The sequence below is a fragment of the Carassius carassius genome, chromosome 17 (assembly GCF_963082965.1).
Source record: "Carassius carassius chromosome 17, fCarCar2.1, whole genome shotgun sequence".
Taxonomy (NCBI): Eukaryota; Metazoa; Chordata; class Actinopteri; order Cypriniformes; family Cyprinidae; genus Carassius; species Carassius carassius.
Window position 1 is genome coordinate 14,074,349 of NC_081771.1, and position 14,528 is coordinate 14,088,876.

At 36.1% G+C, this 14,528-nt stretch overlaps 1 protein-coding gene across 23 annotated transcripts in view; it reads right to left on the reverse strand.

Moving 5' to 3' along the window:
• The window catches only part of LOC132161155 (dedicator of cytokinesis protein 7-like), a 58,500-nt gene extending 45,655 nt beyond the window's left edge, over positions 1 to 12,845 (reverse strand). For 17 of the 23 annotated variants that reach the window (XM_059570999.1, XM_059571000.1, XM_059570994.1 and 14 more), the window contains exons 1-14: positions 12,687 to 12,844; positions 9,534 to 9,636; positions 9,207 to 9,382; positions 8,843 to 8,911; positions 7,508 to 7,637; positions 7,153 to 7,365; positions 6,969 to 7,054; positions 6,817 to 6,883; positions 6,270 to 6,419; positions 5,800 to 5,880; positions 5,545 to 5,707; positions 5,255 to 5,397; positions 4,989 to 5,082; positions 4,734 to 4,896 (exon numbers count right to left, since the gene is read on the reverse strand). In XM_059570999.1, the coding sequence (XP_059426982.1) occupies positions 4,734 to 4,896; positions 4,989 to 5,082; positions 5,255 to 5,397; positions 5,545 to 5,707; positions 5,800 to 5,880; positions 6,270 to 6,419; positions 6,817 to 6,883; positions 6,969 to 7,054; positions 7,153 to 7,365; positions 7,508 to 7,637; positions 8,843 to 8,911; positions 9,207 to 9,382; positions 9,534 to 9,636; positions 12,687 to 12,724 (1,676 nt within the window). In that variant the 5' untranslated portion in view covers positions 12,725 to 12,844. Of the gene's footprint in view, positions 1 to 4,733; positions 4,897 to 4,988; positions 5,083 to 5,254; positions 5,398 to 5,544; positions 5,708 to 5,799; positions 5,881 to 6,269; positions 6,420 to 6,816; positions 6,884 to 6,968; positions 7,055 to 7,152; positions 7,366 to 7,507; positions 7,638 to 8,842; positions 8,912 to 9,206; positions 9,383 to 9,533; positions 9,637 to 12,686 lie in introns of all 23 variants that reach the window. The other 6 variants (XM_059570995.1, XM_059570991.1, XM_059570979.1 and 3 more) reach the window with 1 other exon arrangement.
• Positions 12,846 to 14,528: the final 1,683 nt, after the last annotated feature.

The following is a 14,528-nucleotide window of genomic DNA, read 5'->3' on the forward strand; positions in this document are numbered from 1 at the left end:
CATGGACTAATATGGCAAACCAGTAGTGTATGTAGTGTAAATTTCACTACATAAAATTAAAACAATATCTTCTCAACAAAGAAAACAGTTTATGAACAACTTCGTTGCAGGCTCATGTAATTGAAATAAACCAGTTTCCAGACAGTTTAGACTACTGTTAGTTCATTGGGGAGGAAAAAAACTGTGATAAGTGTGATAAATCTAGAACATGCATGTTGTCTGCAGTAATTCATGTCCCAATCAGCACCATCTAAATCAAGGCTGACTATGCGGCGTATGCGGAGGAAGATAAAGTTGGCACAGGCTGAGAGCGGACAAACATGCCCTCTGAATGACAGGTTATGTCAACTTGCAGAGGATAGGCATCTTTGTCCTGTCAAGCTTGACTAAATTAGTAATCTTAAATAGCGGTGAGGCCGTCTGATCACAAAGAGAGTGCTCTGGCTAATTATCAATAAGAAAAAGTGAGATAAGGCATTTCTCAAAATAAATATATACTTGTTTGTGTTGGCGTGTGAGGCCAATTTATATGATCTAGACCAGTGGTTCTGAGAAAACACTTGCCTGAAATACCTATTTTGTAGTCCTGCCATTATTTCAGTGACTTAGCAATGTCACCATGATGCACATTTTCATAATGCCTGGCTAGTGGCTGCTTTGGTCTGCCCTCAAAAAGTAGGGTAAGTGATTGCGCTATGTCAAGGAGAAAAACATTATGTGGATTTCCAATAATTACACCATAGTTACACAGATGTATAATACGGTCTACAGCTGCCCACAAAGCTTTGGGAGTTATATTACTTGTAATATATATTACTTGTAATATTTGAGAGACATGCTGCAAATGATTTAACAACCACAACTGTTTCTTCTTTTTCATTCTTCAACCTTTGTTGGAATGTTTCTCAGAAATGAAAAAATGGTTATCAAATTACTTTCTCCAACTCAATGAGAACAAATCAGAAATTATTGTTTTTGGTCCCCCCAAAATGAGGACGGATATCATTAAGGAGCTGGGCAATCATCTTAACCTGGGATGTTATTAACTCAGAATCAGGCTTATCCAAACAAATCAATTCTGTTGTTAGGAACAGTTTGCATCAATTGCGGGTCATTTCCAAATTTACAAATTGTTTTTGTCTTTTCAAGATTTGGAGAAGGTTATTCATCCTTTTATTACCTCTTGTTTAGATTACTGTAATTCACTGTACTCTGGTCTTCCTCAATCATCACTTTCACACCTCCAGTTGGTACAAAATGCAGCTGCAAGGCTGCTGACTGGGGTAAAGAATGTCACCCCAAATTTAGCTTTGATTCAATAGCTTCCGGTCCATTTAAGAGTTCAGTTTAAGATTCTTGTTGTTGTTTTTTTAAAGCTCTTAACCATCAAGCTCCATCTTATCTAAAAGATCTTCTTATCCCTTTGTCATCTACCAGATCTGCTGATAAGGCTCTTCTATTTGTCCCTAATTCCCATTTAAAAACAAAGGGTGACAGAGCTTTTTCTGTCACTGCTCTCCGCCTGTGCAACCCATTGCCTCTGGACATCCGCCTTGCACCTTCCATTACCATTTTTAAATCTATGTTGAAAACGTATCTCTTCTCATTAGCATTTTAATCTCACATTATTGTTGTTTCACTGTCTGTCTTGTTTGGTTCTTTTCGGGTTTTTTTTCTCTTTTAAATTTATTTTATATTGTTCAGCACTTTGGATAGCTTTGCTATGTTTAAATGTGCACCATTAATACAATTTACTTTACTTTACTTACACAACACTACAGATTATACCAGATCACCAATTAGAGCTGACTGCACTCTTCAGAAAGGCAGGCTTTACAAAACCAGGAAGTTTTAAAAAGTATGTGTTTTTTTTTATACTTTAAATCATGTAAAAGCATTCTAGTAGACCCTTGAAAATATTAAATTATGAACTTGTAAATGAGCATTAATTTCACATGAAAAATGAATTGGTTAAAAAGTGTAGAAACACTTAAGAAAATTCAGCTCCTAAAATTTCTGAAATCCTGAAATGTAATTATTTCATATTGAATTATTTAAGTTACTTGAAGTTACAAAGCTAGAAATAGAGCTATATGCTTGTAAGGTCTCATGTCACACATCACCAAAAGCAACAACATATAGTGCTAATATACATTAGAGATGTGCTGCACTACTGAGAAGGGTCTGGCTGCAGACTTGCACCTGCACTCTCAGACTTGCATTCTCAGACTTGCACTCTCAGACACTTGCGCTTCCGCTAGCGACGTCACTTGCAGTCTTTATTTTATTTTAATTCTTTTTCTATTTAATGATAACTTTTTGTTTGAATCTTTCAACATTTTCAACAGTAGCCAGGTGGTGAAGACAAGAAAAAAGAAACTAAATTACAATGTCACTTGCAATGGCTACTTGCATTCTCAGACTTGCACTCTCAGATACTTGTGCTTCTGCTAGCGACGTTACTTGCAGTCTTTATTTTTTTTATTTTGTTCTATTTATTTATAACTTTTTGTTTGAATCTCTCAACATTTTACAACAGTAGCCAGGTGGTGAAGACAAGAAAAAAGAAACTTAATTACAATGTCACTTGCAATCGCTACTTGCACTCTCCGCTACCTGTGACGTCACTTGCAATCAACACAAATCGTGCGTGTTGCCAATGGAGTCAAGACGCTGTGGTGGTGATTAAACGATTAAAACTAAATTAGTAGGCCTACTACTATACACAAAGTCTTTCGTTAAGCCTTTTCCTCCTGTCGAAAAAAACAAACACTTAATATGGCATAATGTATTAGGATACGTTAAGTTCAATTAAAAGACCAAATTCGATATATAGTTATTATTTAATGTACTACAACGCAAGCAGATGGCTATGAACACAATGTGAACGCTTAATGTGGCCTAATAACAGACTAAGATGATAAAGACAATTCAGTAGGCCTAGCCTATAGATACAGACGGTTTTCCGAGATTGACATGCTAAATGGCAGACTAACCCGGTTTACTCTCATTCATTTCGTTCACCAACAAGATAAGCTATGTATCCGTTCATTCAGCTCGTTCACGAACGACATGTGTATCAGTTCAGTCATTTCATTCACGAACGAGATGTACTAAATCATTCAACTCGTTCACGAACGACATGGGTACCAGTTCAGTCATTTCATTCACGAACGAGAAGATCTCTCGATCTCGTTCAGACTCAAATGAAACTTGTTCATTGAAGGGCGTATTCGTTCGCTACATTCAACAAATCACATACTCTGTCACATCTCATACTCGAAGGCTATTGGCTCGATGTTGAGTAATTCTTTGACAGGATGAAATGGTTGTTACCCGGTTCACTGAGCTGCGCATGCGCTGCTTATAGCGCCGCGCTGCTGTGGAGGGAGGAACTTCACTGAACGAGAAATATGAGTCAGTGGATTACGTGAACGAGAACGATTCGTTCACCTAAAAGATTCGTTCAAAAAGAACGATTCGTTCACGAACGACACATCACTAATTGAAATACACGGGACAATCATGCTGAAGAGTTGTTGTGTCATTTTCTGTACCTCCAATAAACTAACAAATTATGAAATGAAGTTCTACATCCTTCCTAATAAACATACAGAACCGGAAAGGAAGACAAAATGGCTACAAGCAATAAGTTGTGAGGATGATCAAGGGAAGTTGTGGAAATCCCAAGACTAAGCATGTGTATGTGTGCATTCGGCATTTCATCACAGTAGGCTACGTTAACATTGTGTTCATTATTAACGCTATCAAAACTGTGTAAGGTTGTTTCAGAAAGTGGCATGTATATATAATTAGCCTTATCATTCTACCTTAAGTAAAACTATGTAACGTTAGCTTAGTGTCGAACATAAACCTGTTTACCCACTTAAAAAAGCGTGTGGACTTGAACAACTTAGTTTTGTAAGAACTTTTACACTTTCATTCATAAATTCACCCCGTCTGTGTTTGCGAAACGATTGAATCGCGGAATCCAGTCAAAAATAGAACTTGCTGTATAAAGCAGAACGTCACGGAACTTGGCTATTTTTGAATGAATACATCTACATTAGGGCTGTAAAATGAATCAAATATCGATATGGACTTCTGTATATGAATATTAAAGTTTAAAAGAGACTACAATTGTTCTACGCGTCTCTGGGAATGGGCGCTCAATATGTGCATTTTTGTCATTCAAATACACACGATGTTTGCAGTGTTTTCCCCCACGCTGACTCCGCCCTCGCCACGCCCCCAGCTATGACTAGATGCCGACTGTATCTATATGTCTTGTTGTTGACTCAACGTATATATACAGACCAGCAAATATGAACGTGCATTATGAAATGCATTAAGTGATTTTAAAAGGATCAACTCCGTACAGGCAAGCAGACGAGTACAGAACGCAGTGTGTTAAATTGTACATTAAACGTTTTCCTCCAGACACTCTTGGCACTGCTACTGAAATACCATGATCCTTATCTTTATTCTCCTTTTCCTTCTTTTCTAAATCTTAGTCCAGAGTCCAGAAACTGTAGTGTACATCATGAGTCTTTAAAAGTTTATCTTAAAAGTGTGCTTTAAATAAAAAGTGCTACACATCAAACATCTACATTTAAAATCTCACTTGAATAGGGTAATATTAGCGAATAGGATAACTTATTGAATATTATTTTGGACAATGGGTGGGTGTTGGAGTCAAAAAGGTTGAAAATGACTGATCTTGACATTTATACCTGTAAGTGGTGTTGGGCACATAAATGTCCCTGGCAGGGAACTCCAGGATCTCTTTTGTTGGCCGCACTCGACTATCTGGGTAAGGCTTCACTTGGAGCAGATCAGGTGTCAGGCAATAGTGAGGATTCTCGGGGGCTGGTGAGATGTCAATCTTAAGCTGGGCTGAGGGTATTTGGTAAATCAGTTACATAACTCACTACATTAATGTTAATATGGCCAAAATCTATTGAATAAACATGCCAAAAGAGCTCTACCTGTAATGGGCCTCAGTCTACGCAGCACAGAGGAGGGGCGCCTCATGTCAGCTAGGAACTTGTAGAGATCTTCATCACTTAGTCGATCTCCTTCCTAATATGATATATTAATAAAACAATAAATACATATTTTTAAATGTCAAAAGCAGGAGTTTTTATTAACTTTAGCAGTCTGACCTATGCAACGACCGATGACTGAAGGACAGTCAACTTTAAATGAACAAGATCAATACTAGGATGTTTTGTTTTTTGAATAACAGCTTGACCTGTTTGAAGAAGTTGGTGACCGTCAGGGTAGCGGGTCTGAAGCTGGTCAAACTGCATGATTCATCTCCGCTGGTGGTTCTCTCCAGCGAACGACGTCCCACAATATTAGAGTTCCTCCATTCAGACCAAGAGCCTTTCCGTTCTGTGTAATAGTGTAAAATCAAGTGGTTAAAACTTCAGAATTACTTCATCACTCATTCAAATGTTATTTGGAAAAATTATTTTAAACTAAGTACAAGTACAGGATAAACATGCATTGCACAACCATCTGTGTAATGTAAAGGCTCACCTGACAGCCCCATCTCCAGCTCTGTGTCTCTCTCTAGGCTGCCGGCACTGTTCACTATGTTCATGAGGTGTATGGCTGTCCAGGCAAAGGGCATCCGATAACGCCCTAGTCGCTGACAGAACTGTTCAGACTGACTGCGCAGCTTCTCAAGCTTTTCCTTATTCTGAGAAGAGGATATAAAAACAGTAACCATGCATGGCTGAATTCGACTAGGAACTGGTGCACAATGTATCTACAATTTTATGAAAGGCTTACTTTGGCAGCATCTGACTCTTTAAAGACCATGTAAGGCTCTGCACACTCTCCAATGTCTCCCTGCTGAAGCACCTTCTCAAGCTGAAAGCAAACTCAAAACACTCAAATTAAGCAATAAACGAACATCAATCCTAACTTAAAATCAATGCAATGATCATCAAACGTGCCACTGCAAAAAAGTTAATCCATTAATGCCATATTGACTTAAAATGCAATATTTTTTTTTACAAAATAAATGCATAATTATAAAATATATATAGATTATATTATCCAGTCTTCAGAGTCACACGATCCTTCAGAATTTATTCTAATATGTTGATTTGATGCTCAAGAAATATTTCTTATTGTTGATCTTAAAAACATTTTCTTTTTCAATATTTTTGTGGAAATCATGATCATTTTTTTTCCAGGATTCATGGGGTTCATGGGGTTTCTGAATGTTAAGAATGATGCTGAATGATGCAACCAACCTTGATAACAAGGAAGACATCTTGAGAAGGGTAGGTGATTGAAAAGACAGCAGAGCGGGCCAGGGTGGAGATTGCAGCAGATGGGATGTGCGGTCGCAGCATGGCCTTCGTTTGCTCAGAGTTTAAATCAAAGTAAAAGTTCTCTGATATCTGAGGATGAAGACAGGAGAATGTGCTAAGGAACAAATAAAATCTTTGAACAGGTTACTACTACCCTCTAGTGTTGAAATCAGTTAGCAACATCATGTGACATTTCCTTTACACATAAATGTAACTTGCATTTGAATGTATCTTTTGGAAATCCATTGGGTTAAATTTTTTTCTTTTACATTTAATCCTATTAAAATTGGTTTTATAATGCAATTTTAAAAGACACACACACAAAAAAAGAAAACTTCTGTCTTATGATTTGCAAGTTTGATGTAATCCATTGTCTTTTTTTATGGCACCATAATTCACTTTAATGGTGAATTAATTCATATTCCTTATTTTATATTCTTACACAACCTTTCACTTGTACATCACACAGGGAATTATAACAGCTTACCCTTTTCTTTTCTTTGATATCATATAAGGCCAAACTTGCAAATATTGGCTCAATTTCTATCTCAAACCTTGAAAGAAAGAAGAGAATGATATCAGCAACATTGTAACCATTTGAGTTGCATTTCAGCCAAAAAAAAGCTGTTCCCCACTTACTTCAAGGACAAGCACTTGACAAGAAGCCTTTGACCAAAATGTTCTTTTGGAACATCAGGCACACAGTGGCGCTCAATGGGTTCATCCTACATGAAAAAAAAAAAGATTAATTCAAGAAGTGTTTTGGTAATCCGTATCTTTAGACACAATATTGGAAACACTGAAACAAAATGTCATGCTCTACCTCATCCAAAGCAGGATGCAGTGCAAAGAGCTCTCGATGGCGGTTTGACTTGCGCTGGTCCTCATTGTGGCGGTCGATTTCTTCGTTGGGTACTCGATCCAGAAGGTGAGGCAGCAGAATATCAGGCTGAGAGTTCTTCAGGTCAAATATACTGCAAGCCCAGCTGCCGCGTGGAGTGTCATCAATAGACATGGACCTTCGCTTCAGATCATCCTGTGACGTGCAAAAGTCAGTTTTTATATCCAGTGAATTCAAAAAGAAACTCAAAGGGATACTGCGCAATTATTCTTCTGGGCTTAAGAAGAGAAAAAAAATAACTTTACCTAACACTCAACAGTAGCAAAGACAGGTTTACCTGATCATCTTGGTAGCTGCCGTGATCTGGCAACTCGTCAGACTCAAAAACCTGCTTGGGTAAACCTCTCTGCCTCTCCTTCTGCTTATCCAAAGTGTTGGGATTAAATGCGGTGCCCAACTTGTGGTACCTGCACATCCAAAATACTTTATTACCTGTGTGCTAATCAGTATACAAAAAGAGAACTAATAAATGTACTGATTAAATGTTCCATCCAAAATCCCCCTCATGTACATGCAATAATAACATTTAAATGTCATGTGTTTTAAGACTTTTTTTTATAAATAAATGAATAATAATTGACATAAAAAGCATTTCTATGACATAATAAGGGTTTCAAAAAAATAAAAAAGTAAGCCAATGTTTTTTTGTTTTTTATTTAAGAAACGTATCCATGTAACAATAGCAAAATAAATGAAAATAAATAAATAAAAATTGACATGGAAAGCATATATGACATAATTAGACATTTAAAAAATAAAAAAAAATTTTTTTTTTTAAATTAAGAGACTTCTGTTTAATCATAGCGAGAGAAAAAAAAGTGAATACATGTGTTAAGACAGTAATAGCTAATTAAAATGAATCACTACTACTCATTTCAAATAAAAAAAATAAAAAACAAGATTATGTGAAGCTATCATATTTTTAATATTTTATCAGTAAAGAAAGAAAATCTGTATTTTATGTAATGAGTATAGCAATGCTATACATAGCAATGCTAAAGTAGAGTTCAGTGGTGCTTGGAGCACTGATGGAGAAAATTACACAAATTCAGTTCACAATTATATGTGAAAGTTTGCAGGCTTAAGCTAAACTTTCAACTTTCATTACAGTAATTACTTCACTTCCATTTACTTTTCTCGCAATGACTGGGTTAAAATAATCAGTATATGTTTGGATTACTATACATGGTTACAGTAACAACCATCATTTGAACTCGATCAAGATAAGAGTTTGGGCTTATCAAATAAGAATCATCAAGCTGACTTATTCACAGTAACTTATGAAGGCCCTATAAATATCTAGGAAGCTGCTAGAGCTTTGTCACCTGAGCAGAGTTAAAAGCCTCAGCGGAAAGTATCATAAAAGCAGTATGTTGAAGAAAGACTGTAGGCAAAATGCACTTGAATTCCTCTTTGTCATTTATGAGCAGGCCCACACAAAATCCCCAGACAGTGTTGCAGATACTTCCACAGGATTGGAACATTCATTAATCACAAAGAGGCACTAAGAACGTAACACTTTCAGCTCCACTTAACACATTTTCCATTTTTAAAACCATGCATCAGAAACCCATGTATCAGGAGAAAAAGACTGTGTAGCAAAGCATCATACTTGCGGTTAACGATGGCCCAGTCTTCAGTGTAAGACCGGGTGCAGTCTCTAACATGTGAATCATTCTCACTGGAAAATTATTTAAGAGGAGGAACAAGTAAAATATGTTAAAACAGTATGTCTGCGTACCATCAGAATAAATAAATGACAGCTGTCATACTACTATTTATGTGCAAACAATATATACAAATTAAATGTAAAAAAGGCTTTTAGGCCTTTATGACTAATGAGATTTAAAACTGTTCATACAGACAACCTGATTTCATTTTGTTCAGTAATATCTTTTAATCTATACATGCTGGTTTGCAGAGACACACTAATGTATGCCTAGTTCTTCGAAACAATCCACCATGAACACACTCACCCCTCCTCAGGCACAGCCTGGCCAAGAGTTCGGCACTCTCTTGGCGTGTAAAGCACTTCAATGTCATCTGGAGGAAACTCGATCAGATCTCTCAGAGGTCCTGACTCTATAAGGGGAGGGTGCGTGATCAAATACTCTTCAAAATCCACTGGCTCTACAGCCTCTGTCAGAGGGATCTGTAGGGAGAAATCCAAAGGAGAACAGAAAGAGAATGTGACAACTGTTGCCGCTATCTTCAAAAAAAAGAAAGTATTATGATGAAGGGATAGTGGTAAATACTTTTTGAAGGGTCAGTCTCTTAGAATTAAGATGAAATGTAGAACTTACAGCATTACTAGTTGCATTCCCACCCACACTGAGGTTTTTGAGAAGTTGAGGTGAGCCTCCGTATTGACCAGCAATCTGCTTCCTGACCTCAGCCGCTACAGTCCTGGAGAACAAGACCGCATAGAATAGAAAGGCATTATAATAGAAAACAGATAAGAATCCCATGACCTGGCTGTCATCTCACTGTATGAATGAAATACTCAATTAATATAAACACTAATGTCCAAACGGTTGAGATCACTACTTTTTTTTTTAAATAAGTGAATATTTTCACTTAACAAGGATGCATTAAATTGGTCAAAAGTGACAGTGATCTTAAAAAAAAAAAAAAACTGTCACGATAACAACTTTTTGTTTTGCGATATATTGCCCCAGAAATAATTCCAATAAGTGATATTATTGTCATTTTAAAGACTGAATATATAATCATAATTTAACAGCATAATAATGCAAGAAGGCCTACACACTTCCAAATGACAACAAACTTTTAATTTTTAAGAATATTTAGATCATGGAAATTAAGTGTCAAAATATTAGATGGGTTAAAACACTTGAATAATTAGTAAATAAACATTTTCTAGCAAAAAGTGCAAAGTAACAAGTACAAAAAAAGAAAAATGCACAAAGAACTTTTATGGAGATCTTTCCATCTACAGATTTTTCCCTGACCTTCTTTTCTCTGTAATTAAGGGTGCACACTATTGCTGAAAAACACAATCACTACTTAGCAGTCAGATGTCCGTATGCACAAAGGTACAGATCCCCAAACAAGACCATATCTGCAGTTTTAACATTTTGTTGTAGAAGCATTTTTTTTATTCGAACTAGGACAGCATGAATTCACCACGTAATTACATATAACATTGTTGTCACATGAAGTCACTACATTGCATCATGTTTATTCAGTGCCACTCAATCATCATGTAGAAAATAAATATTTATATATATTATTTTGTATACTTTGTTATTTAAAATATTTACAAATCTGAGCCAACAAATCAGTCAAGAAAGACTTGATTGTTTATATTATTTCCAGATTTTTCATCCCACTGAAAATGGCTTGATAACAGTACAGTACAGCAATACACATCCAGGTATTCCAAGCATAGAGAAAACTCCAATCATACCGTATACAGTATACAAACTGCTCACTGCTAAAATGGTACAGGTAGTATGCTATTCCAAATATAGCCAAAGTTTTATGATCTTTTTCTTGGCCCAGGTTTTTGTAAATAACAATAATCTGTGACACTTCAAACTAATATAGAGCTTACTGGGCTCACAAAAATTATGCACTGGAAAAATGTTTTTCATTCATTCAGCAGTTTTAGTTTATGGTTTTGGAAAATATTATATTTTAAATTTAATCTAATCCGAAATATAAATTGAGATGACCGTGCACAAATCAAACTTGAAATCTAGCAGGAATGGTTAAAAAGAAACATACAAAAACAAACTAGCAATTCTGTTATAATGACACTAACAACTAAAAATCTCTGTGCCCTTGTTAGTTCTGGAGGGACCTTTATTTAGGCTGGACATTCCTGAAGAGGGAACAGATGATTAGCCCACGCAGATGTGTTGTTTACCAAGGACCCGGGTAACACCATGACTTTCAGTGAAAGAAAACGTCTTGCACTTAAGTAAACAGAGCCATGACAAACTTCTGTGACTTTCCAGAGAAGCTTCAGATTTCATCTGAACATCTAATTAGCAATTCATTCAATAAAAACAGGGGAACGTCAAGATTTTTAGTGCTTTCAGTTTTGCTTTGACTGTGTAAAATAAAATTTGACTTTCTGGGGCTTTTTGCATTCTAAATTATAGGTAATATCTACTGTATACTGTCTTTTGAATGAAACAAAACACATAGCTATTTTTTTTCTTTTTTCTGTTAAGTAACAAGTAACGATTGGAATCAAGGCCCCAGGTGCCACAAAGTCTATACTGAGCTGATCTAATCATCCTATTACACCTCACTGACAAGACAACAGCATTTTCAAGCATCAGGGAAATGGCAAGACTGTGGAAACCACCAGGGATCCTAAAAGGTCACTTGGGTTTTTTAAATCCATAAGCAGTCAAATCTCTAACTTAACAACACAAAGGAAACTTTGACAGAAAAGAGATGTTTTTGAGCCAATGATGAGACTTAATTATAGTCTATTATGATAACCTAGGGCCCCTGCTCCACAAATTGCGGGCCACTAGCCAAAATCTGAACAGATCTAAGCATTAATCACACTGTGTCATTGCAGGGGAAAGTATCTGCTTGAAATGTAATCATACATTGTATTACAAGCCATTCTGGATGGTCTTAAAGGCTTTATAATAGCTGCATGACTACAACAGCAATGCAAACAATCAATATCATGCGAGAAATCCTGGACCTTTCTTAGTTAATGGTATTCTCCATAATACACCAGAAATTATTATACATAATTATTATTCATGATCTCCAGGCTTAAAGTCTTGTTTACATTTATTTTTCAGTCGTGTTATTTACTTTAGAGTTTAACATCGTTTTATTGTAATCAAAGCTGCTGTCCAATAAACATATACTATATGACTGCATATTGCCTACTACACTAATATATAGCTACCATATGCTTGCATACTGACAGTATAACATCTCATGATCAACCCGATGTGTCAGTGTGTCAAGCCATCGTCTCACAAACCCTAAACCCCTGCATTTCATTGATTCCCCCTTGTCTGCATCATTAAATCCCTAGATGGATTTAACAAAAGGCGCATTTGTGGATTATAGACCCATGGATAAAGACTTTATTGCACAAAAGATTTTAATGCACAGAAGCACAAAGGCGTTATACTGCTGTATTGCAGTTTAGGGTGGTCACTCGGGCATCTCTATGGATCTGCTTCAAAACCTGGTAAGGAACCTACCAAGACGGCATTCCAAACGCGCCTATTAGACCCGAACGTGTAGTCTGGGTAAACAGCTCTCTAAGATTTGAGACACAGCCTATAAACTCAGCGTCTGCTCCAGCTAACTCAACGCCTAGGCCTTATTTAGGAAAGACTGGGACGCTCGCCAGCCGCATCATAGACAAAGCAGACAAAGAATGATCGCAGGGCGCTGGGAGAATATATTTAAACGCAATAGCTTGCAGGTGCGTTAGATATCCTTACCTGCTGATTTTCTGGGCAAATGCGCGGCGCTCAGCCATGACTGTAGCCACTGAGTGCTCGAGTAACTCCAGCGCTCCAGCCGCGATATTCCTTCCCCTCCCGTGGCCGTATTTCCACAAGACCCGCCTCCTGACGCCTAAACTAAGTCTGTGATTGGACAGTTGAGAAATCACTCATAAAGCCGTAGTAACCATAACAGAGCCATAATAAACAGAAAGCAAGTCTGGGGTGGGACTTGTCAGAATACGGTTGGGGAAAATAACGCGCTCCAGACGCGCAAGAGAGGTAAGAATGTACCGTAAAGCCGAAAAAATAAGCGCACACCATCTTTTTGTACGGTGCCCTGGAGATATCATGGTCGGTTCACTTAGTGATAATATGTCCTGGCCACAAGTTATTCGTGGCAATGTCATATTAACTTGTAGGAAGATCATATTATGTCGTGGCCATGGGATCATTTTATCGATCATTTTGACGAGGTAACAACATCCTTATGTCGTGGCCTCGAGATGTTATGTTGAGGGAACGACATCCATTTCTCGTGGCCATGACTTCTTATGTTGAGGGAACGACATATTTTGCATAAACAAACCTGCGTGACCATAGCAACCTGTGATTATCAGAGATTTATTCATTAATATATATATATATATATATATATATATATATATATATATATATATATATATATATATATACATACATACATACATATATATATATATATATATATATATATATATATATATATATATATATATATATATATAATTTTTTAATTAAGAAATTACAATATTATTTATTATATAAAATATTTTATTAAATTATTATATTACCCATATACCTTGGCTACCTGACTTTATTACATGTGATAGTCAACATTCAAATGAAGTTTATCATGAATAAATGTTACATGAAGTGCAAAATATAAATAGGCCTACAATATTTTTTTTATCCATCCTACAGTCTTGTAAGTCCATTAACTGATCGTCTTTTCCCCGTAATATTTGTATATTATTATTATTATTAGACTATTATTATTGGTTATATTTTATATTCGTTTATATTCATTTTTTGTTTAATTTTGATCTCTTTGCTTAACGCTCTGAATACTTTTGTAATAGCCTACTGTAAATGCTCGACATGCAAATCAAGCTTTGATTTTGCTGACTGGAATTTTAGCTGGAATGCAGTTTAAGTTTAATGTATATTTTGTTTTATTTCAGCTAATTAATAGACCATAATTATAAATACTATTGTTTCGTTGAGGAATTAATCCTTCATGTAGTTTCACGTAGTATCATTTATCTGACAATTATGCCAATAAAGTTTTGTTGTGATGTGATGATAAATGTAACATTTTTTTCAGATAAATTTCATTTGAATGCTGACCATCACAAGTATTAAAGTCTGTAATAAATACGACATTCCCACAAATTAATATCCTGTGGCCACGACATATTATCACGTTCCCATGAGTTATTATGTAATCATGACAAAACTAAGTAAACTGACCATTTAATCTCCCGGGCACCATACTTTTGGGATCAAGGGTTGGAGTCTTCCTAGTGTTTCATATCCTCTGCATACACTACAGGGCTCTTTTACAGGAAGCTATCTGTGTAGCAAAAAGTGTGAAATGCATCCGCTACCACTTCCAGTCGTGTAATCTGTAGACAATGACAGCTTTATTGGTGTATAAACAGTAAACACACTGTGGTTTGTAATAGAAGTTGTTTAATTTTGACTTTTCTGATCATAAATAATATAATGATACTTCGTAAAAAGCTAAATAATGCTTATAAAGTGCACAAAACCTTAAGTAATAGATAAATGTCACAA